General features: G+C 54.2%; 1 protein-coding gene across 7 annotated transcripts in view; it reads left to right on the plus strand.

The window, feature by feature from the left end:
- PRKAG2 (protein kinase AMP-activated non-catalytic subunit gamma 2) overlaps positions 1 to 24,838 on the plus strand; it is a 311,916-nt gene that overhangs the window by 50,639 nt on the left and 236,439 nt on the right. The window contains exon 1 of one of the 7 annotated variants that reach the window (XM_051857061.2): positions 5,736 to 5,961. The exons of 4 other annotated variants lie outside the window; for them this stretch is intronic. In XM_051857061.2, coding sequence (XP_051713021.1) covers positions 5,823 to 5,961 — 139 coding nt within the window. In that variant the 5' untranslated portion in view covers positions 5,736 to 5,822. Of the gene's footprint in view, positions 1 to 5,735; positions 5,962 to 24,838 lie in introns of those variants that run through there. 2 more of the 7 variants (XM_051857060.2, XM_051857066.2) reach the window with 2 other exon arrangements.

The raw sequence follows: 24,838 nt of genomic DNA on the forward strand, positions 1-24,838 counted from the left end.
AGCAGAGAGCTGGATCAGAAGTGGAGCAGCCAGGACTTAAACCAGAGCCCATATGGGATGCCGGCACTGCAGGTCCCACAACACCAGCCCCGGCGTTAAACCAGAGTTTGCCAAAATCCTGGAGGTGACTTTAGATAGCAGGTCCAATCAGTTCCTGTAGCTGTCGCCACTACCCATTGGCAGAATAACCCCGAGCAGGACCCAAAAGTGTCCTTAGCATGGGACGGATGGCTGCTGGGCTCGAGGACTGCGGCTCAGGTCGGCTGCTGAGCTGGCCAGGACCTCCATCAGGCTTGTTCAAGGGGGCCGCAGCCTGCACTGCCTCCTGCCGCCACACTTACCCTGAGCACCACTCATTTCACCAGTGTAAAGGCATTTCTTAAAAACATTTATTTGAAAGGCAGAGAGAAAGAGAAAAAAAAATCTTCCATCTGCTGGTTCACTCTCCAAATGCCTGTCAACAGCCAGGATTGGGCCAGGCTAAAGCCAGGAGCCAAGAGCTCCATCTAAATCTCCCGAATGGATGACAGGAATCCAAGTACTTGGGCCACCACCTGCTTCATTCCAAGATGCGTTAGCAGGAAGCTGGGTTGGGAATGCAGGAGCCCAGACTTGAACCGGGCACTCTGATATGGGAATGTGGCCAACCCTCTGTGCCACAGCATCATCCGCCCTGAAAAACTGCTTCTAACTGTCCCGGAGCTGATATGCAAGCCCTCCGCTCCAGATTTCAACAGGGATGTTGGCGGGTTGGTTCCCAGTTAGGGTATTTCAAAGGCTACCAAACCACCCCCAACCTGTTCTGTGCAGTGAGCGAGTATAAGGACACTGTACTCGAACTATTTGTCAAAGGGAGTTCCAAAGTAAAGTACCAGCCTGTCGCAGCCCTCTTGCCTGGTGGAGCTCAGATGTTGTTGTCCCCACAGGGTGGCCCAGCCCACGCCTCCTCTCCTGGGCTGCCAGGCTTCCCAGTGTAGTGTAAGTGTGGCCAGTGAAGCCAGCACCCAGGCACTGGACCCAGGGGCCCCCTCTGGTCTCAGCATCTCCCCAGCTCCATTGCCTGCCTCTGGCTTGCACACCTCTTCCAGGCCCCGGACTTTAACTGTGAGGGTGGGGACAGTGACAGCCCCTATAGCAGGAATCAAGGCTTAACTGAGCAGCGTCTCGGCTTTGGGGTAGTTGCTATTAGCCCTCTGCATGTTGCCTGTGAGGGCCTTGTGCTGTGGCTGGCTCTGCACACAGGGCTGTGGGGAGTCTATTGTTGTTAGGGCTGCAATCACTTGGTCATGTGAAGTGGGGGCCTCATCCCAGGGGTGCCTGGCATGCAGAATCTGACTTTTAAGCTCAAGGCTAATGATGACCCGGGACTTGGCAAGGATTCGTGCTGGATCCCTGGGATGCTGAAGAATCTAACCCAGGTCTGTGATTCAGGGGCAGGGTTTAGGAGGCACGGTTTCTGCACGTATGCGCACATGCATACGTTTCTGCCCTTACCCAGCTCAGGCAATACTGTGCACAGTTGGAGAGTCTTAAGTCACTTGCAATTCTTGGAAGCTGGCATTTCAATTTTTCTGTCATCTCATAACAGCACAACGTGTGACTCCATCCTAGCAGACGTGGTGACACCCCGATTTGCACACCCAGTGGTGTCTAATCCTTCCTTATCATGGCAGAGACTCCCTGTTCATTCCTGACATTCTTCAGGGTGGGCAGGGCAGTGACCAACACGGAGAGTGGGAGCGTATTCCCTTTTTTTTTTTTTTTAAGATTTATGTATTCATTCATTTGACAGAGTTACATAGAGAGAGAAGGAGAGGCAGAGAGAGAGAGAGAGAGAGAAGTCTTCCATCTGCTGGTTCACTCCCCAGTTGGCTGCGATGGCTGGAGCTGCACTGATCTGAAGCCAGGAGCCAGGAGATTCTTCTAGGTCTCCCACGTGGGTGCAGGGGCCCAAGCACGTGGGCCATCTTCCACTGCCTTCCCAGGCCACAGCAGAGAGCTGGATGGGAAGAGGAGCAGCGGGGACTAGAACCGGTGCCCATATGGGATGCCGGCACTGAAGGTGGTGGCTTTACCCACTACGCCACAGCGCTGACCCCTATTCCTTTTACTCTGATCACACAAGCAATGAACGAGCCTGGGCCACAGGAAAACCCAAAGTTACACATAGGCAAAAGCAAATAAGTAAGGGGCATGCGGTGTGTGTGAAGCGCTAGGACAGCGTGGCACAGAGCCAGGTTCTGGAGGAAAATGTCACCACGAACCCATCCGGGAGTTGCAACCTTGGTGACTCCGCCTCTCAGAGCCTCGATGTCCTGGCTGTCAATCAGTCTGTGGACGTGTTGTGCAGGTTGAGACAGCTCACGCAAAATGCTCAGTACTGGAAGTACAGTAAGAAAATCAATTTCGGCAGAGGAGTTGAGCCACAGCCTACCGATGGGAGGGAAGGGCATCGGGGGATGCAGATCTGTGGGTGCCTGTGGGGGTGCTCAGGGGCCCTTGAGGGCTCTGATGGGCAGATTGGGCAAGGCTGTGAGGCCAAAGGGTCCCCGTGGGCCAGTGTCTCACACTGAAAGATCAGGGTTCGTTCTGTAGGTAGCAGGGAGTGAGCGAAGGGTTTCAGGTCTGCTCTGTTCTTTTTTGGCCTGGTGAAGGTGCCAAGAATCATACCTGGGATCGCTTCTCGGCCTTTCGGCTAGGATCAAGTGTAGAATGACGCCTGGAAGACAGCGTTCAGGGAGGTTAATTAGTGAGGGAGATAGGTCAGGGAGGGCTGTGTCCCTCCCCGTTCTGGGAGTAGCCCTTTGCACCAACAGTGGCCTGCAGGCTCTCCTAGGTGTCCTTGATCTACTGGACCACGTCTGGGAAGAGGGACCGCTCAGAGCCTGAAGGGGAAGTGAGACTCACCAAGGTGAGCGCAGGAGAGTCCAGGCAGGTGGTGGGAGTGGCCCCGGAAGAGGTCAAGGGCATGAGCAGAGCCGTTGGCTTGGCGTGATGGAGACAGCCCATGATGGAGACAGCCCCCGCCCCTCCCTCGGAGCTGCAGGGAATCAGCACACCCCGTGCTCATCTCTGAGTGTCGCTGAGCCTTCCTGTCTTCTGAATCGTGGCCCTCATTCCCTTGGCATTCCCAGTTTTTCCAAGCAAAACGAATTGGGCTTTTTTCCACAGGCCTGTTTGTGTGCTTTGGAATAAAGCACACAGAAAATAAAACAAGCCCAGCTCACCCAGCAAGGCTAGAATCAGCAGGGGACGGTGTTGAGATTGGCCAGCTCTGCAGCTGGCCTCTCGCATCCTCGCCCCGGGGGCTGGCCACAGGATGTCGGCCCTTTGCTCATGGCTATACAGAGCCAGCTGTTTGCTAAGCCTCGCGTTTATGCCAGTACTGCCTTCTGGTTCCAGAGTCATCTCGCATATCCCAAGCCGACGCTTATTTCTGTCCAGAATGCCTGTTCATCCATTATCCCAACAGCAGCCCTGGGAGATGCATTGAGCAAGTATTTCCACTCAGGTTGTTTTTCCAGAAGAGGGTTGGAGGCTCAGAGAAATGCCTTAGCCATGACTTGGGCCTGAGCTGTGGTCACAGAACATTGGTGCTTAGGGCTGGAAAGGACCTTGAGCTACATCATGTAACACGTTGTTCCATCAACAAACACGAAAACAGAGTTGAGGCTTCAAGAGGAGCTCCAAGCCTGTCTGCTTGGGACGGCCACAGGTGAGGCCAGCTCCCTGGACTCCTGGAGATCTCGTCCCTACACCAGACGCCACTCACCTCTGCCGTGTCAGAAGGAACCATGAGATGGGCAAGAAGTGTGTGTTACCCTCCTGCACTGCCAGTGCCCTTAATAAGACATGGACTCCCAACCCCGTCAGCAGTCTCCCAAAGCCCCCGTGCTTACTCGGTGGTTGTCTTTCTTTTTTTAAAAAATTTTTATTATTTACTTGAGAGTTATTGTTACAGAGAGAGAGAGAGAGAGAGAGAGAGAGAGAGACAGAGACAGACAGAGACAGACAGAGAAAAAAGGTCTTCCATCCACTGGTTCACTCCCAAAATGGAGCTGGGCCGATGCAAAGTCGAGAGCCAGGAGCTTCTTCTGGGTCTCCCACGTGGGTGAAGGGGCCCAAGGACTTGGACCATCTACTACTGCTTTCCCAGGCCACAGCAGAGAGCCGGATCAGAAATGGAGCAGCCGAGACTCGAACCGGCACCCATAGGGAAGCTTAGCCTACTACACCACAGTGCCGGGCCCCAGTGGGTGTCTTTTTTTCATCAGCCTTGGTAGGCGGCCACGTGACGTTCTTTCATTGGCCCTCTGCATACGCTGTTCACATTCGTGTTTCCCATTCTTCACTGCCGCCTGTCTTCCCAGAGCTGCAAATTTGCCCATTTCATCACAGCCCTTGGGTCACAGCCTCTGGAAGAACCCTCCTCCCCTTGAACACTGTCTTTCGAGGCACTGCCTCCATTGCTGGAAATCCAAGTCATTAGCAATTGCATGTAATAATCAACATCGCAGGCTGCTCAAGTGGGGACCTGCGCTTTTGCCTAATGATTGAGGCTCAGCTTGTTTCCAACCAGTTATGCATCCCTTAGAGCATTCTTCAAAGCGCACTTGGGACTTGTTTGAATCAGGCGTGGCAAGACCCTGACAGGGCAGTTATTATCCTCACAGATCTCTGGAAATAGGAGGTTCAGGACACCAGGCAGCGCCACGCAGGGCCACATGGGCCACGCAGGGCCACGCAGGGTCACGCAGGGCCGCACCGACCAGCACTAGCCTCAGGCATGAGGCAGAGGAGAGCAAGGGGCAAAAGGGCCCAGGAGCGTTCCTTGTGGTTGCATGGGAAGGAGTGGGTGAGTCTGAATTGCATGGGCTCTGAGGTGTGCGTGGGGGCTGTTCCTGGCTGTCTGGTCCCTGTCTTGGGGGTGGTCAGGGCAGAGGCATAGCGGCCCAGGGCTTGAGAGCCCCCACAGCGGAGGTGGGAGGGGTGAGGCTCTGGACGAGTCGGTTTGCACAGGAACGGTGAGCTCACAGGGAGTTACTTACTCTCTAGGCATTGGCTACGCCTGGGAAGACCCTCAGACCAAAGCATCAGAGCATAGAGAATAAAACTCAGTCCACAGCATAGGCAGGGGCCGCGCTGCCTTCTGGATGTCTGCAGGTTGTCTGGTAGGCGTTGGGGACCTGGTGTCAATGAAGACATCCCTAAGAGCTTGCGGGGGGCCGTAGCCATTCTTGTTGCTTCTTGCTAGAGAAAAAACTGGGTTCTGTTTCCTCCGAGGACAGGAATTCCCAGGGAGTGTGGATTTCTGAAACCCACATGCCGTTTTGCTCTGCCTGTGTCCAGCCTTTGAAGAAAGTGAGGAAGGGGCAGTGCTGGCCAGAAGCCCCCCGAGCCCAGCTGCCTCAACTGCTGTCTCATCGGCCTGGGTCCTGCCTTCATTCCCCTGCAGCCTGTCTTTTTAAAAGCTCCGGCTCAGCCCTCCCTCCTGCTGGCTTGCCTGTGTGCTCCGGAGTTAGCTCCCCGGCAGCCCTGACACAGGTGGTAATGAGAGACTGCTGCAGTCCCATCAATGAGGGTATCCGCCCGAGCTCTGCCTGCCTCTCGAGCAGCAAACCAGCTCTAGCCGGCACGACTGTCGCCTGCGCTGTCTCAGGCCGGCTCATGCTGTCTGCCAGCCGCTTGTTGCGCCGCGGTGGGGACTGGGAACACGCCCAGCCCCGGGCCCCATCTGTTGCAAACGTGCAGTGGCGACAGCTCCGAGAGCAGCCGAACCTAGACATGACCTTTGCTGAAGGGGCTGGGACAGCCCGGCTCTGATGGGCCCTCGGAGGGAAGCAGCAGGGTTTGTCAGAGCCGGGAGCTGTTCCTGTCCTGTCGCCTGTGACCTGCCTCCCAGCACCGGGCAGCCCTGCGCTTCCTGCGAGAAGAGGAGACCTCCAGAACCCCTGGAGCCGAGTAAGCAAGCAGCCCTTCCGGGCCTGGATGCCGAGGTGCACGGGGAACGGTGGGGCGCCTGCGTGTGCTTCTCCCCTCCTGATGCTTTGTCTCTCTGTATGCGAGACTGACGCTGGATTCTCGCTTTGTTCTCTAGGAGCCTCTTATTCAATTAAATACCCCAGGGCTGAACAAAATGTTCCCTCTCCCCTTCGGGGCTGTGTGGCTTCCCCTTACATAACTTTTTCTTGGAGATTTAAGGGGAATGACTAGTGAAGGTGGTCTGTGTGTGGGCGTGTTCATCCCTGTTCCTGGAGGCTGTGTCTCCTCCCTGCCTGGCTGCTGCGGGGTGGGGGGTGGGGGGTAGGGAGGCAGGGCTGCCCGTGGCGGGGTCCTGAGTGCAGGGCCCCCTCCCCATGTGCTTCCCCTGCCTTGAAGTCCCTTGCAAGGGCAGAAATCTTAGCTAAGTTGTCATCCTCCACCTCTCCCTCTCCTGAGTCATCACTCGTTCAACCTGACCCAAAAGGTAAAGGTGGGGGCCCCTGTGGGGAGCTGGGGGATAGTCCGTGTGTTGCCTCTCCGGACTCCGTTCACCATGGGTGTTGGGAGGGTGGCGCTCTCGAAAGCTTACTTGTTGCATGTTCGACTTGGGGGAAGGGAAAGAGGAGAGGGAGACGGCTGTGCTCCCTGGCGGGGAGCAGGAGGGCCCAGAGCCTTCACCTGGATGGATGTGCACCGCCACAAGCAGAGCGCCAGGCTGCAAAGGGCTGGATTCAGAGGGGCGTGTGTGCACGCTGAGTGCGGTTCAGCTTGAGAGTCTGGCTCCTGGTGCCTGGGTCCTGGCGGTGGGAGTGACCTGGTAGGGGCTGGGACAGCAGCATGTGGCTTGGGGCTATACTTCTGAATTTGCTGTCCAGGTCATGGGCAAAGGCGATGCTAAAAAAGTGCAGGGGTCATGCGCTGGCAGAGAACCAAGCACTGAGTTTCAGCGGCAGGGGAGTTGAGGGGCAGGGGAGGTGGCGTGGGCTCAGCTGGGAGAGGGCTTCGTGGAAGGGCTGGGCTCAGCGGGGACTGCCTAAGGCCCCAGGGGCTACAACCAGGACACAGACAGGAGGCTCCTGTTTGAGAGCAGAGGAGACCCCGAAACTACACAGAGGAGAATTTCAGGGCCCATCGGGTACGACCAGATAAAAGTAATGCAGAAGGGCCAGCCGGGAGGTAAACGGGTGCAGCCCATAACCCCCCAGCCAGGCTCCAGCGATCTGCGTGACTGACTCGGCAGGCAGGCACTGCGGGCTCGGGGGGGGGGGGGGGGGCAGGGGCTTCCTCCCTTACCAGCTGCTTTCCCGGTTTGCATGGGGGACTTCCAAGGCTACAGACATCCAAAGTGGGAGTTTTTGGATATTTTTTTTTTAGCCCAACATTAGGCCTTGAGTCAGGTACAAACTCCTTTTTTACAGAAGGAAGGGGGTTAACAGGTTAAATTCACTCAAGGAACATAATGGAAAAATCTAAGATTATTTAAGGTACTTAATATTCTTGCTTTGCGCAAAGTCACAGAGTGGGTAGGCTGGGCAGACGTCTTGAGACGTCTGGTCTTTCTACAGGGAGTGGGAGGCTGGTGGGCTGGGGTTGGGCGGACAAGACCCCACCGTGGCCACGGTTTTATCTGCTGTTATCTCTCAGGCCCGAATTCTCATCAGGCCTTGTCCCTCTGCTGCCATTCGAGCCGACGCTCAGATGAAACAAACTCCCGAGTCCTGTGGCCCAGTCACTTAGACACTTGGCCTTGGCTCCAGGGATGACGGTGCTGTATTTGTAGCGAGGGTGTCCGGAGAAGTGCAGGTGCTCCATTCTGGCTTCTCATTGTAGCCCCACTGTCAACTAGTGGAATCTTCCTTGGATTTTTCCAGCCCCATCACTACTCTTTGAATCCATAGGCCTTTTCTTTCCTTGACAGGTAAAATGCCACATAGACTGGTCTTGCAGCAAACCCTTATACTTGTGCTCGGTCTGTGGGCTAATCTAGGTTCATATCTATACTTTTTGTTTTTCACATTGTTTTGTTCTAGGTAGAGTCGATTGATAACTCCCTAGGCGGTCAGCTAGGATCCTAATTTCTTAAAAGGATTTATCCTCACGTCATTTCTTAAATTGCTGTTATCTGTTTGTATTGCTTATTTTAGTAAATATTTATTGACAATGTCTTAGGCACCGGGTGCCACACTTGGCATCTTCCTGGATGTGAATTTTTTTAAGGCTCATTTTGATCCTGGAGGGTTTTTATTCCCCTCTGGTTTTACACAAGGAAAATAAGGCTCCGTGAATGGGAATGAGATTGCATAGCCAGTAACTGGCAACCTGTGGTTCGCACTCAGACCCCCTGGCAACTCCAGCGCTGTCTCTCCGCCTGCGCTGTCCCAGCCAACGTGGCGAATGTCTGGCTGTGAAAACTCACATCCCAGCACTCTTCTGTGGGTGTGGTGACTCGGCAAGAAACCTGGTCTCTGTGGGTGTGGTGACTCAGCAGGAAACCCGGGTAGGACCTCCAGCCAGGCAGCTCATGTAAGGCTTTGTGCCTCCCCGCCTGCTCTCCGCCCCAGGTCTCAGCAGCCTACCTGCCTCCAGAGGTAGGAGCCGGAACCGGAAGCTCTGTGTGCTTGCCAGCCAAATGGTTTTTGCCATGAGCATGACTTAGGTCCCCAGAGCCCTCGGAGGGGTTAGGTTAACTGAGGCTGCAGAATTCTGACCTCAGGGTCTAAAATTTGAGTGAAGGGAAAAATATGGAATCAAGAACTCGGTGGTGCTCGTCTTCAGCCTGGAAGTGGCCGAGCGTGTTCTGTCATTCACCAACTGGGGACCATGGGCAAATTATGTTGTTTGCCTGTATCTGATTTTCTTTCAGAAATGCATACAATGGTACCTGCCTCACAGGGCCGGTGGGAAGATCATCTGGCCAAGGGCCAACTACCAGCATGCAATAGATGCTTAACTAATGGTATTTTCCTCTCTTTGGGTGAGTGCTCCATTGCCGTGTGCCCAGGCAGAGCTTGGCGGGATGAACACTTTGCAGAGCAGTCCCTGGGACTGGCTGCTTTCTAGAATTCTCCAGGTCTGATCACTTCGCCTGCCCGTCAAGGCTTTGGCTTCTTTGGGGTGTGTAGCTCCCCTTGCCGCTGCAGCACCACCTGTTCCCCACCTGTCCTAGATTATGGACAAGTCCTGGCCCTCCCCCCGCCCTGCCCATCACGCCGGTACAAGGCCTGTGCCCCCTGGCCATCTGGTGTTCCACTGTGGTTCTGCTGCCGGTGCCTTCTCCCAAAGGTCACCGTGGCATGTCCATAGGATTTCTCCTGTCCATAGGATCTCCCCTCCCCTACCTCCTGAGCTATGGCCCAGGGGGAGGTTGGGAGAAAGCAGAAGAAAACACGAGACCAGACTTAGGATGCCGTAGCGATCTTACTTTGCGGGCGAGGGATGTGGTGGCATTTTCCTGCCCGATGGCTGCTTTTAAGGGAGTCTGCCATCTGTCTGAGAATCATGGCTTCAGTTCATGAGTCACCCATGAGTGAGAGCCGAGCCGGGCGGATTTCAGTAAATAAGATAACAGACACTAGGCAAGGCTGTGGGAGCAGAGCCAGCCGGAGCTCCGCAGGTGCAGCCCACAGCGGGGGTGGGTGGCTGCTCGGTGGTGGTGGTGATGGTGGGGGAATCCAGCAGCCTGGGGTGGCTCCTCTGGGCAGAGCAGAGGACCGTGGGCTCAGGGGTCTCCTTCTCGGCCTAGCTTTTTTTTTTCTTTTTTTTTGGGGGGGTCAAGGGCTCTTGTGGTCTGGGAACTGCTGGGCCGGGGTTTGGCGGCTGCTTAGCATGAGCACCAGCTACAGAATCAGGAATGGAGGAGAGATGAGAAGCAGCACGGAGCCTCAGAAACCGTGGGGGGCCTTTTCCTTGTCTCATGACCCAAGCTGATGCTTCTGATGTTAAGTGCAGACGTTATCCTTGATCAGCCAGTTGCATTGGCCAAGTGGTGAGCAGAGTCGTGTTGTTATCCATGGGGATGGCCCATGGGAACGTTTCGGGCACTCTGCCACTTCCCTGGGGGGTCCGGGGCCCACCTGGAGCTGCCCAGGTGGAAGGTGGGCAGGATGGCCTGAGCGGGGAAGGGTCACAAGGAAACAGAGCAAGACACTCCCCTCACTTCATGTTCCAACGAACCAGGGGCTGACGGGCAGACACGGCGTGAGCCGTGGCGAGCGTGGGTCTTGTTTCTCTCTCGCTCCGGGAAGGGCACTTCTGGACTGAGAGTGAATTGGGCCTGGGACCGTGGCCAGGGTAGAGGCTCTGGTGCTTCGGTAGCCATCAGATGGTGAGCCCTGCCCTCCCCGATCTTACCAAGGCAGGGAAATGTGCAGAGACTCTTGGAAATACTGTCCCCAGTAAGCATCCGAAGGGTGATTTCTACTGAGCCAAGAAAGTGAGTGATCTGTAACCCAGAATTGCCGTGGCCGTCTCACCCCAGCTCTGGCAGGAAACAAGCAGGTCTTCCAGGCTGAGTTTTCTGGATAACAGAACCTCCCCGGAGAACCGGTGCTTGATTTGGCGTAGCAGGTAAAGCTGCCGCCTGCAGTGCCGGCATCCCATAGGGGCACCTGTTCAAGTCCCGGCTGCTCCACTTCTGACCCAGCTCTCTGCTATGGCCTGGGAAAGCAGTAGAAGATGGCCCGAGCCCTTGGGCCCCTGTACCCATGTGGGAGACCCAAAAGAAGCTCCTGGCTCCTGGCTTCAGATTGGCTCAGCTCAGGCTGTTGTGGCCTACTGGAGAGTGAACCAGCAAATGGAAGACCTCTCTCTTTCTCTGCCTCTCCTTCTCTCTCTGTGTAACTGACTTTCAAATAAATAAATAAATCGAAAAAAAAAAAAAAAAAGACTCCATATGCCATATTGGAGTACCTGGGTTTGATTCCTGGCTTCGGTTTCCAATCCCAGCTTTCTTCCAAGGCAGACCCTGGGAGGCAACAGTGATGGTGCAAGTGATTGGGTTTTTGCCACCACACAGGAGATGTAGGTTGAGTTTCTGGCTCTTGCCATTGGCCCAGCCCAGTCCTGGTTGTTGCAGGCATTTGGGGAGTGAGCCAGCACACAGGAGTGGAGTATGTTCTCTCTGTCTCTGTTTGTCTATCTGACTCTAAAGAAAAATAATTAAGATTTATTATTTATTTATTTGAAAGGCAGTGTAACAAAAAGAGAGAGGGAGAGAGGTATCTTCCATCTGTGGGTTCGTTCTCCAAATGGCTGCAACGGCTGGAGCTGGGCTGCTCTGAAGCCAGGAGCCAGGAGCTTCTTCCCAGTCTCCCATGCAGGTGCAGGGGCCCAAGGACTTGGGCCATCTTCCACTGCTTTCCCAGGCCACAGCAGAGAGCTGGATCGAAAGTGGAGCAGCCAGGACTTGAACCAGCACCCATGTGGGATGCTGGCATTGCAGGCAGCGGCTTTACCGGCTATGCCACACAGCATTGGCCCCAGGAAAAAAATATTTTTTTAATAGAGAGCAGGAATGATGTGCTTTTCAGCCCCGGGAAGGCTGGAGAGAGCAGCTGGCTGCCACAGCCTGCGTAGATGCCCCTCAGAACCTGATTTTGGAAGGAGACCCATTCCGATTCCTGCTCCAGAGTGTGCAGGGCTTCCCACCGATGGTGGCACCCACTGGGGGTGGGGGGGCCTGGTGGGACGGCTTGGGCTGCACGGGGGATTTGCCTGTTTACACGGAGCCCCTGGTCCCGGTGGGACTTGCCCTTAATGTCAGGCCGAGTCCCCAGCCTTTCATTTACCGGCCCGGCCGGCCCTGGCTCCGAGCTGGCTGCCGGCATCTGTCACCACCCACTCCCTCTGAGTCATCCCACACTTATCTGCTCCAATCACACAGCCTTGAACCACACTCCCCCGTCCACCTTCCAACGCAAACCGCAAGCCCCGGGGGAAATGGGAAAGGAGGGTGGGCCCTGCGGGGGGTGCTCACCCCTCAGCTCTGCTCCGGGTCCCTCAGGAGGCTCTGGGGGTGCTCTCCAGGCCTTGCCGAGTCCAGCCCTCCGTGGTCAGCCTCCCGCAGCCTCAGCCAGGGCGCCGGGCCACGCCGCCATCTGGCCGTGCTGCGAGCCGAGGCTCACCCCCGGGGAGGGATTTTGGAGGGAGGCTTGCCGAGCGAGGCCTCTCATCCTTTTCCTCTTCCTTTTCAAAGCTCTGTGTGGTCTCTGAGAACCGCGCTCCCCACCGTCTCCCAAGGGGGTGAAAAGGCATCCAGAGCCCCGCGTGTCTCTCCAAGCGTGGCCCCCCGCATGCTCCCAGTCCCTTTCTGTTACAGTGGGTGTGTCAGGGTCCCTCCCCAGGGGCTGAGTGCGAATCCTGCAGGCCCAGCATGCCTGATGCATACTAAGGACTGACTTTGCCAGACAGCAGCTTTCTTTCTCCTTCTTGCTCATTTGTCTAAAGAGAAGGCTCTCTGGCGTAATAGGCTAAGCCTCTGCCTGCAAGTGCCGGCATCCCATATGGACGCCGGTTCAAGTCCTGGCTGCTCCACTTCCAATCCAGCTCTCTACTTACAGCCTGGGAAAGCAGTGGAGGATGGCCCAGGTTCTTGGGCCCCTGCACTCACGTGGGAGGCCCAGAAGAAGCTCCTGGCTCCTGGCTTCAGATCAGCCCAGCTCCAGCTGTTGTGGCCATTTGGGGTGTGACTAGTGGCTGGAAGATATTTCTGTCTGTGGTTCTACCTCTCAAATAAATAAACTCTTGAGGTGAGGGGGAGGGAAGGCTGTCATATCCTGGCCCAAGATCCAGCAAGTCATGGAGTTCACCAATTTCCTGGAAATTTGTCGTGCCATTGCAAAAATAAGGGAGGGGGGGTAATTTTCAGTAATCTTAAATGCCTAGGCACTGTGGTGGATCCTAGGTCCTGACTGATAGCTGCCAGCTATGCCTTATCTGGAATGCTGTCAGAAGCCCAGAGGACAGTACTACCCAGTGCACATGACCGTGACACAAACCTGAGCACCACCCAGTGTCTGTCACCAGCGGTGCCTAAGGGTCTCGTTACTGCCACTTTGGCAAAGTCTGGGACGCCAGAGGGTGAGGCTGCAAGGTTGACAGATAGGAGATGAGTTGGCTGCATTCTTCCTGCTGAATTATGCACTGTCTGGGCGGGCGTTTGAGCAGGACATCCCATCCCAGAGCGCCTGGGCTTGAGTCCTGGCTCTGCTTCTCTGCTAACGGGCACCCTGGGAGGCAGCAGGTGATGGCTCAAGTACTTGGATCCTGCCACCCATGTCAGAGACCTGGATTCAGTTCTTGGCTCCCGGGGTCAGCCTGGCTATTGTGGGCATTTGTCTTTCAATAAACAATAATTCAAGAATAAATAAATGAGTATCTTCCTTGTGGGTCATAGGGAGAGAGTGGGGAACCACGGCTTCAGCGCCGTCCCCGCTCCTAAGACCTCCCCTTTAGTCTGGGGCCCCATCCAGGGCTGCTCAGGGGGTCTTCTCCAAGCATTCTTCTCTGACCGTCTCTACCCCATCCGTACTAATCCCTTAGGGTCTTCTTCGGAGCTTGGCTAATCTAATCACCTACCAGCTAAGAGGAGGGTCAGTTAACGAGTTCCTGGTTACCTTTCAATACAGTCTTCACCCAAATAAGGGTCCCAGGAATGGGCTGCACCTGCGTTTGTGGAGGGTTCTGACGTCTCACACTCTGGGGACTTTTGCCTTCAGGAGGAATCGGGGTTTTGGGCTCTAACAGATCACTCTGCCCAGCTCTGGGGCACCTGTGCCTGTGAGCTGGGTTCTGGAGGAAGTGGTACTCACCATTTCAGGTCAATTGAAACCAGAGACTTGTGCTAGAGAGTGAGGTGTGACCGTCACCCATAGTGTAGCTGCTTCCTGGGACATCTACTTCCTGGGACTTCTACATGCAAAAGCACACGCCACCTCCCAGGTTTAATGGTGTAGACATTTAGAAGATTGCTTGCTTTTCTCCCTCTCCCCCATGGGTAGGGTGGTGGTTGGTCACTTTTTGGTAGACTTTATTGAGGCTAAAATTTACATATAATAAAACACACCGATTTTAAGTCTACCATTAGGTGAGTTAGGATGTGACGTCACCGCACCATGGTATAGAGCCCTTCCATCTCCCCGTGGGGCCGCCCGGTTTTTTGCAGTCTGTCCCTTCCCCATCCTGGGACTCTGGAGGGTGGAGCCCAGGTCTCTTCTCAATGCACCCCAGGTCCGCACGATCCCAGACACAGCCTGGCACCCAACAGATGTTTCAATGAGTGAGTACATCAGGGTGTCTAATGTATTTTTAAAATACCCGCAAGTCTCCTGCTGTTTCCTACCATTCACGTTCAGTTTTGGAAGACTACCAAATAAGCATTTGTTAATAATTTCCTCATTTTATTGCTTCCCAATCTTTTGGCTAAGATCAAGTGTAATAATTTCATCATGTAGGTCTTCCTGATCAGCACTGGAGCATCAGGGTGCCCCGAGTTGATAAGATTCCAGCTAAAAGCAGGGACTTGCTGTTATTGTTGGCCTATACAAATCACGGGTAAATGCGCAACTCCTTGCAGTACCAAGAAAACCGCAGGAGTGTCCACCGCTAGGCGGACCAGGAATCACAGATCTGCACCGCCCGGCTTCCCTGCAGGGTGGGGGGGTCTTCACTCTGGAAGGCAGCAGTGAGCGATTCAGGAGCTCGCTGGGGGGCACCCCAAGGACTTCCTCAGTTTACAAGGACTTTCCTGTGTCCCTAAGTTCATTCCGGAGGCTTTGATATGTGCTTCGTCCTGCTGCCCAGAACTGCCCTTCCACATGGAAATTTCGGCTGGATCCTGGCAGATAGGAGGGTATAGTTGAGTCTGCCTCTTTCTGCTTAGCTAAGTGCTGAGTAAAAGAATTCTAGGGTCTACACTCTGGCTTCATAATAACAGCCTGCTGCCCCTGGAGTCCACCAGGTATTTTAGAGTAGCAACTGCTTTCAGGTAACTACCATGCATCCGGGAACCTCTTCACTGTTAGCTCATGTGTGTTCTGTGCATGCAGGAACCTCCTCACATGTTAACTCATGTGTGTTCTGTGCGTCCAGGAACCTCCTAACATGTTAACTCATGTGTGTTCTGTGCATCCAGGAACATCCTCACATTAACTCATGTGTGTTCTGTGTGTCCAGGAACATCCTCACATGTTAGCTCACGTGTGTTCTGTTTGTATTTCTCATAGGAACTCCTATAGTTCCATTTTTCAGACTAGAAAAATGAAATGAAGTATGTTTCACAAGGTTACACGGTGTCCCAGTCATCTGTTGTGACATAACAAAGCACCCCAAACTGAAACAGAATTTGGAATCCTGACTCAGGGACTGGGGGTTGCCTGGGTGGGTGAGCAGTTCTCTCTTGGGTTCCTTGTGCATTTCCAGGCAGATGGTGGCTGAGGCCGGCACCATCTAAAGGGTTCTTCATCCTCACATCCTTCTTCAACTGGTCATTCCCCAAATGCCCACAACAGTCAGGCAGTTTGAGAGGCAGTAATTCCGCATGAGACCACCTCGGCTGCTTGCTCTGTGATGCAACTCCAAAGACTGAAGTGCAATGGACGCAAGTTGAGATCACCCATGTGCTATTGCTCCCTGATCTGGCAAAAACCCGGGAGTCTGACAACACAATCTATGGGTGCGGTAGGGGGAAGAAGCTGTCTCCTGCATCACAGTTAGGAAAGCAACACGGTCTAGTTCTGGGCAGGGCACCTGGCGCTGCCAGAAACCACAAGCGCTTTGCCCTGGGAGCAGCAGTCACACTTCTGGGAACGGATCCTAGAAATAGGACGTCCGTAGAGAATTGTCATCGCAGCATCAATTTTCTGTAACGTTCAGAGCTTGCGAACAGCTGGTGGCAGCTACAGGTGACTCATTAAACTAGGATGCTTCAAAGGGACACGCCGCAGATTCCAAACACGGCTGGCGTGCTGATGTTGACAGCTCTCCTGGGAGTGTGAGGTCACAAACAAGGCGGGGCAAAGAAAACAGGGAGCTCTTTTGTAGGAGGGGCTTCCCTACGTGTGTGGGAAATGGAATTCAAGGATAAGTTCATTTTGGTGCAAAAAATATTTTGCATATGCAGGGTCTTCAAAACTTTCATGGGAGATGCATATTATTTGAAAAGAACTATGCATGGATTTCAAAACTTTTTTGTGCCCGAATAAATTTAATTCCATCTTCCATGAATTTCTTGAAGCAGCCTTGTATGAAGAAGAAACATTGTGTTTTAGGATTTGTGTAAAGAAACCCTGGCTGGATGTGAAACTAACCATGGTTTCCAGGGGGACGTGGCGTGGATGGGTGAAGGATATGAGAACAGCTCTTAATTATCCATCATTTCAACTTTTGAGTCCTATGGTTTTGCTTCTTTGTTTTTTAAATATTTTATTTATTTATTTGAGAGATAGAGTTACAGACAGAGAGAGGGAGAGGCAGAGAGAAAAGTCTTCCATCCTCTGGTTCACTCCCCACATGGCTGCAACAGCTGGAGCTGAGATGATCCGAAGCCAGGAGCTTCTGGGTCTCCCACATGGGTGCAGGGATCCAAGCTTGGGCCATCTTCCACTGCTTTCCCAGGCCATAGCAGAGAGCTGGATCAGAAGAGGAGCAGCTGGGACTTGAACCGGCACCCATATAAGATGCTGACATGGCAGGCAGAGGCTTAGCCCACCATGCCACAGCAGCAGCCCCTCTTGTTGTTTTTGTTTGTTTTGTTTTTTTGAATTAGTTGGATACTATGGCCATTCCCCCTCAGAGTGCTTAGACTCTAAACTCAGATAAAATGTGTATATAAATAGCCAACAGGCAACATGTGAGTGGTTTCAATTCTTAGGTATTAAAATATAGCAGAGTGAAAGATCATTACCCCCTGCACTTGTCAAAAAAGTCAGCCTAAATCTGTGGGATCAAAGCCAGTTCTTGAGGATGAGGAGGGTGTAAATGAGGCAAAGGAAGGGGGTAGGTCCATGCAGATGGGTGAGGATGGTGTGAACTGGTGCCTCCCAACCAGGTAGTATGGAAGGGGCCTTGAGAGGGAGAGCACCTGCTGTCCCTGATGTGTGCCCTTGAACTCCAAGATGCTAACCACCTCCTCACATGCCTGTCCAATCACAGTGGTTTTAACATTTATTTATTCATTTATTTTCATTTCTATGAGAGAGGGAGAGAGAGAGGTGGAGGGGGGCTTCCATCTACTGATTCACTCCCTATAATGCCCACAACAGCCAGGGCTGGGCCAGAACCTATTGGCAGGTTTCCCACATAAATGGCAGGGACAGAACCACTTGAGCCATCACCTGCCTGCTGCTCTCCTTAGCAGGAAGCTGGAACTGGAGGCGGTGTCGGAACTCAAATTCAGGCACTCCAGGATGGGATGTGGGCATTCCCAGGAGGGATCTTATCTATGCATCAAACACCCACCTCCGGAGAAAGTGCTTTTCCTTGCAAATCATCATTCTGGTTTCAGAACTGCTACCTTTGAAATCTTTTGCATAAAATAAGCTTCCACGTGTGAGAGCCTACAGCCCTGAATGCTGGTGTAAGCAGCAGCTTGGGCGAGGAGAGGAAGAGCAGGTGGCTGGGACAGGGCGTGGTTCCATCAGCAGAAGAGTGAGCTTGGAGGACGGACACCATAAGGCCAGGGCCGTATCCTCGGGCATGTGGATGGCTGGGCAGGCAGCAGGCACCCCCTGAAGGCTCCTGCTCAGTGTTCATTGTATGCCTGGGCTGGGTGCACAGACCGAGGCAGGGCTGGCCTACTGCCAGAGTTTCATTCTGTCCTTTAAGCCATGAACACGGGACAGCGTGTAAGCTGAGAGGGCACCGGATAGGCAGCCGGGCTGATTCCAGGCCTCCACACTCTGCTGCGGAGCTCCCCTTCCTTCCTCGGGGACGTCTCCCAGGAGGTGCTGGCCTCCCTGGTCAGTGTGAAAGCAGATCGTTGGGAAACGCCAGGTCCCTGAGGCCATCCATCCTGGAAGGTCAGACACCACCCGCTCTGAATGAGGACCTGGAACAGGGAGCCCCTGTGGTGTACAAGTGGGAGGGGGTGTCCCCGGGACGTCACAGGGCAGTGGCCAGAGCTGTGTGGTCCAGAAACTACTAGGATAGCCAGGAATGGAAATGAGCTGGTGATGCCAGGGACAGACTACCCCATGGAGCTGTGTCCACAGCACCTGAGCCAGCATCCTGTCGCAGGGAGGAGATGGGAGAAATGCTGAGGACACGTGCACGGAGGGGTTTCTGTGGGGGCAGCCACGCAGCCCTGGCCCCAGCATGGGCTGCTTGGGGGCCCTGTCTGCACAAGGGGCATGGGAGACAGGGGTGTGCCAGTGGCCCTGTCCTCCCGAGGGGAGGATCCAAACTCAAGTCCCAAGAGACGATGACTTCAGCCTGTTTCCTAGGATGTGAGCAGCAGCCTTTCCCCCTCTCCTTTCTTGGAGAAAAGCAGAGCTGCAAACAACCCTGTTTCTGTACCTGACTCCCCGCCTGAGCAGCAGCTGATTTTCGACGCCTCTGCACGTCTGGTGATTTTGGCTTCCCATCCCAGCATTCCTCTCCCCTCTCCTTATATAACCAGCCCCTCCAGGATGGAATGGGTTTGTTGGCAGCAAAAAAGGAATTTTTTTTTTAAATTGAAAACCTAGCAGAGTCTCTTGTTTGGATGCATTAGTGCCATGATTCATAGCCTTGAGTCCCCAACACCAGGAAACTCAAGGCATGCTGCACACACGGGGTCTCCTTGAGGACCCCAGCTGCCCACCAGGCCCTGTGACTCGTCCCCACCCCTGACACGCTCTAAGCGTGCCATGACTCCAGCCAGTCCGTGGCCGCCACCCAAGCGTGAAGGCAAGAGCTCGCTGTGTGTGGTCCCATGAGCTGCGGGTCGGATGAGCTGAGCCCGAGGGTTGGGAACCCGGGTCTTAGACCCCTGTCCCTGACTGTCTTCTGTCTAAGCCCAGCCGGTCCTGAATCTCCAAGCTTCCTGTGCCTCTTTTATCGTCCCTGCCTGAAAGGCTGAGTCTTAGGCAAGCCCTGTTGGCCCATGACCCTGAATCTGGAGGATGCACCTGTTCCCCTTCGTTTGGGAAGGACCGGGAACCCGGGACACAGGAAGAACTGGCCTCTCGGCACCTGCTCTCAGGTGAACCTAAGACCGCAGGCATTTCCGAGAAGCTCCTGTGGATCTCAAGCTCCTTTTGTCTCCTATGGTAACACTGAGGCTGGGTGGCCTGAGCCCAGCCTTGAAGGGGGTGGGTGGCAGAATTCAGGCCGTCTCTGGCCATGTGTTACAACTACTATTTTTTTTTAAGATTTATTTATTTATTTATTTGAAAGTCAGAGTTACACAGAGAGAAGGAGAGGCAGAGAGAGAGAGAGAGAGAGAGAGGTCTTCTATTCACTGGTTCACTCCCCAATTGGCCACAATGGGCAGAGCTTCACCGATCTGAAGCCAGAAGCCAGGAGCCTCCTCCAGGTCTCCCATGTGGGTGCAGAGGCCCAAGGACTTGGGCCATCCTCCACTGCTTTCCCAGGCCATAGCAGAGAGCCAGATCGGAAGTGGAGCAGCCGGGACTCAAACTGGCACCCACATGGGATGCCGGCACCGCAGGCGGTGGCCTCACCTGCTACGCCACAGTGCCAGCCCCAGGCTTCTAGAATAACTGAGCAGAAAGCCCAGCCTCCCTCCCCGTTTCCCCCGTTAGCAACAGCAGGCATCAGCATGGTGCGCTGTGACAGCTGAGCATTTCTTGACCCACTGTTAGTAACTGAACTTCAGTTTACGTCAGGATGACCCTTGGGTTGTACATGCTGTGTTTGGCAAGCGTGCCATGTCCTGAGTGTGTCCCCACTGTGTCACTTGGTGGTGGTGGGGGGGGTCCCTGTGAATTGTTCTATCCGTTCATCCCACCTTCCATCACTCAGCTCCAGGTGACTACTGTGGGGAGCAACTCGGACTAGACTAAGTTACTGGAATTAAGACTTATTCTATGCATCTGCTCTCCCACAATATGGCGCTGAGAAGGGAGAAACAGCTTCTACACAGCTGCCTCCAGTTCAACCAATAAACAGCAGGACCTACTCCTGATTGGAGGAGAGCAGAGTACTCGGCGTGTGGGTAGCAGAGTTGGGATTGGCAGAAGAGGACTATAAAGGAGGAGAGAGACAACATGCACCAGGAACATCTAGGGGAACATCTATCTGAAGGAACACCTGTGCAGCCCCCGAGAGAGCTGGCCGGCCGGCGGTGTGCCGCTCCCCCGCGGAAGTGGGGAATGTGGCAGGGGGAACCGCCCTTCCACAGAGGTGGAAGGGTCGGTAGCCAACCCGGGAAGAACCAGCAGCAAACCCAGGAAGGGCCGAGCAGACAAAAGAACAGCGCAGGGTCCTGTGTCGTTCCTCCACGAAGAGGGGGAGCGACATAATGGTGCCGTGACTCGGATATGAAGCCTAGGCAGGGTTTAGTGTCGTTCCTCCATGAAGAGGGGGAGCGACAACTACCATTTCTCACTGATGGTGCTTACCCTGCCACCACCGCGGAGTTGCTCCCACCCCCAGGACCCATCAGGGCCTGGGTGCCCCACCCTGGTGTGTCCAAGCCAGGAGCCGTGGGGTGCCAGTGCTGGGAGAGGGCTGGCCATTTGGAGTTGCTGTAGGCTTCAAACCTGACACTTGCTATCCCAGAGGAGACCACGAAAGGCCAGCAAGAGAGGCCCCCACTGATGCCGACACTCAGAGAGGGGACGGACTTAAGCCACCTTTTTGCAACAGGAGCCAAATAGATGAAGAGGACCCAAAGGGCACCAGTCTAGCAAAATGAGCATTCTGGGAGCCACTCACCTGCTGTGTGGGGGATTCCCGCCAGGGTGGGGCTCCTTGGAGTGGTCAGTGGTAGCGGGGGTGGGAGGGGGCACTGTAGGAGGGCGTGTGTCCTACCTGGCGCTGCTCAGAGTGGCCCCCAGCAGGGCCCACCTGGAGGGAAGTGGCAGACTGCATCGCCCGGGCGTGGCGGGTCTCTGTGTTCCTGCTGTTGCTAACATTTTCGCCAGTGCCGCCAGAGCCCCAGTGTGCCGAGTGCCCACCATCCTTCAATGTGAAGGACACGGCCATCTGTGCAGTTCCTGGGAAGTCCTCGGAGAGCTGCCCACCCTAACAGCCGTGGACACTTCGTGGCAAGTAGCAAATTCACATAGAGCCAATGAGGGGCCAAGAAAGGTGGCTTGGAACAGGGCTCTGCTAGTACCCCAGAATCTCAGGGAGAGGCTGGCCTTATGTAATCCTCGCTACAGGCACCTACTGGGTGTCTAACAAGCGGGCTTGGGCCAGGGGCTTCCCACTGCGTTATCACTGTCAGGGAGTTGTTATTGTGGCAGAGCCAGCTAGAGAGGGACTGTGTGATGGACAGAAGACCCTGGCTAGAAGTAGCAAGACCAGAATTGGGCTCCTGCTGGATCACGGCGCTGCCTTGTAGCTTGCAGCAGCTCGCTGGAATCCCTCTGGGCAGTTGCTGCGCTCCTGTGATACAAGGCACTGGAGGATGTCTGAGAGCATTACAGCTGTAATAGCTAGGGGCTCCTGCCACTTTGGGTCCAAGTGTCAGGAGAGGAGGGGGCCTGCCACAGGCCTGGGCCAGGCAAGCACAGCCACTGACAAATGCTTCTTGGAAAGGATTGGAGCTGGGTGGTTGCCCCAGAAGGCATAACTGCTGCTCTGGGCCTGGAGGTGGCTGGGGGCGCTGCAGGTGGCAGGAGCCCCACTGGCTGCAGTGGGCCAGAGCCCACTGTCACAGGCAGGGGAGGGACAAAGAGGGGCGGATAGAAGATGAAGAGTGTGTGTGTGTGTGTGTGTGTGTGAGAATAAGACACAATGTTTATGCCTGTTTATGCCACAATGAGCTGCATTCTTATTTTATTGGAATGTTTGGTGTTTGTGCAATCTACTCATTCAATTTCATGACCCACTGATGGGTTGGGACCATTAGTTTGAAAAACTGTGGCCAGGTACTTTTTTTTTTAATATTTATTTGAAAGTCAGAGTTACAAAAAGGGGGAGAGAGCACTTCCATGTGCTGGTTCACTTCCCAAATGACTGCAATGGCCAAGGCTGGGCCAGGCTGAAGCCAAGAGTCTAGAACTCTATCCACCCACATAGGTGGCAGGACCCCCAAGCACATGGGCCAGCATCTGCTGCCTTCCCAGGCACATTAGCAGGAAGCCAGATCAGAAGTAGAGCAGGGGCTGGCACTGTGGCATAGCAGGTAAGCCGCTGCCTGAGGTGCTGGCATCACATATAGGCACTGGTTCGGTCCCACCTGCTCCACTTCTGATCCAGCTCTCTGCTATGGCCTGGAAAAGCAGTAGAAGATGGCTCAAGTCCTTGGGCCCCTGTACCTGCGTGGGAGATCCAGAGGAAGCTCCTGGCTCCTGGCTTCACATGGACTCAACTCTGGCCTTTGCGGCCATCTGGGGAACGAACCAGCAAGTGGAAGATCTCTCTCTCTCTCTCTCTCTCTCTCCCCCCCCCGCCTCTCTATAGTTCTGCCTTTAATAAAAAAATAAATCTTAAAAAAAAAAAAAGAACTGGAGCAGCCAGGACTTGAAGAAGCATTTGTGTGGGATGCTGGCATTGCAGGCGGCTGCTTAACCCACTGTGCTACAGTGCTGGCCCTGGCCAGGTGATTCTGGAATAGCCAGTTCACCCTTGGGATGAACATGAGGATAAACAAATAAATAAAAGCACTTCTGTTCACTCTGCTCAGTGTGTGAAGCCCTTGCGTTCTTTTTAAGAGTTTGGTGTTTGCGCCCTCCTCTGAACCGCCTTGTACTTAAAAAAAAAAAAAAGATTTTTTTATCTATTTGAAAGTCAGAGTTACACAGGAGAGGCAGAGAGAGAGAGAGAGAGAGAGAGGTCTTCCATCTGCTGGTTCACTCCCTAACTGGCCACAATGACCGGAGCTGAGCCAATCTGAAACCAGGGGCCAGGAGCTTCCTCCGGGTCTCCCACGCAGGTGCAGAGGCCCAAGGACTTGGGCCATCTTCTACCAATTTCACAGGCCATAGCGGAGAGCAGAAGTGGAGCAGCTGGGACTCGAACTGGCGCCCATATGGAATGCTGGCTCTGCAGGCGGTGGCCTTACCCACTACACAACAGCACCAGCCCCTTCTTGTACTTTTTGATCTGTAACATGCCTGGCACAGAGCAGGAGGTGAAACAAGAAGGAATGGGAGGAAGTCTTGGGCACCTGCAGAGACTGTTTGGGAAGAATATATGATTTTATAAATGCAAACACTTGATGTTCCAAAAACACTGCATTGAAAACCGCTGTGGGCTTCGGTTCTGGAGCAGAGCTGCCCGTGCAGTGGGTGACTGGGAGTAGAGACGGGGTGTCTCTGAGCCATGATTTAGAGGTGGCTTCTCCTGTACGGGGTTCTAAGTAGAGCAGGGTGCGTCAGAACCAGCCAGCAACTCAAGTGTTCCCTGGGCACCCAGTTTTATTTGAGTCTGTGATACGCCTCCTGCAGTTTCTCTTCAAACATAAACCAAAAACACTTGGTGCCCCCTCCACCCCCCGCTGGGGGAGCACTCAGCAGGTGGCCAGCGGAGCAGCTCTGGGGGTAGCTGAGATCTGACCCAGGACTGTTGGGTCCCTGCAATGGGAAACAGACCCAGAAGCATCTGCACTTCCCCTCATTGTTGACTTTTCCCCTTCGAAGTGTGGGAAGCCCCAGTGACCCTGGTGAGTGACTCCAGCTAGCTGGGTGTGCAGTCATGGGTGCCTTGGTATTGAGCCCTTACATTGGGTGGTCATGGAGGGCTCAACCCAAGGCACCTGCCGTGGTGCTTTGGCATTTTATCTGTGGGTAAATAAACCCTCTCTGTGAACACAAGAGGCTCCCAAGCTATCATAGACTGTTGGAGCTGAAAAGGCCCCTAGGAATCCAAGGTAGTGTTAGTCATCAACTTTTCATTACCATTGACAAAACACCCAAGATAGGGGCTTATGAGCGAAGGAGGTTGATTTCAGCTCACGGTTCTGGAGGTTCACAGGCCAAGGCTGGGTGACCTCATTTGTTGGGCATCTGGTGATGGTGCACCTGCTGGCAGAATCCCAACATCATGCAGAACAGCAGATGAAAGAGAGAGCCTGGGTGTCCATGTCTGTCCTTACAAAGCCACCCTGATTTTCAGTCCTGGGGGCCCCACCCTAGCAACCACATCCACTCTAATCACTTCCCAAAGGCCCGCTTCTAAACACTGTAATTAGACTGAGTTTCACTCCCTTGGTACCATTAACATATGACTTTGGCGACTACATCTTTGGGGGACACCCAGACGGACACCCAAGCCGTAGCAAGAACCGTCACACCTCAGCTTACTCAGTCTGCTCTTGCTTCATAAGGGCTCAGCAACCCAACATTGTCTCCTAGGAGCATCATTCTCCTCCCGTGAGGTCTCCACCGGGCACTGAGCTGTCGCCAGTTATACCTCGGCACAGGGAGCTTATTAGCACTTTCCCAGTAGCAGTCTTGTTAAGGGGCAAGATGAACTCTCCTGGGCATCTTACTGGGTGTCCATGGAGGTGCAAGTGACTCAGCGGTGACTAAGACGTGGTCCTCACCACCCACTGGTCTATGGTGTATGGAACGAGAAGGTGCCTCAGTTATAACCCTGTGCAACAAGATGCCACGGTGGAAACGGACACAATTTACCCAGTGTGTGAAGACAGTGATTGTGCCTGTCTTGCAGACAAGGCCCAAGCAAGGGGGGGCTAGAACTGATGTGAGCAATTAATTTATTCACTCGTAGTTCAGGTTCTTGTCTC

This window comes from Oryctolagus cuniculus, chromosome 7, assembly GCF_964237555.1.
Source record: "Oryctolagus cuniculus chromosome 7, mOryCun1.1, whole genome shotgun sequence".
Lineage (NCBI taxonomy): Eukaryota > Metazoa > Chordata > Mammalia > Lagomorpha > Leporidae > Oryctolagus > Oryctolagus cuniculus.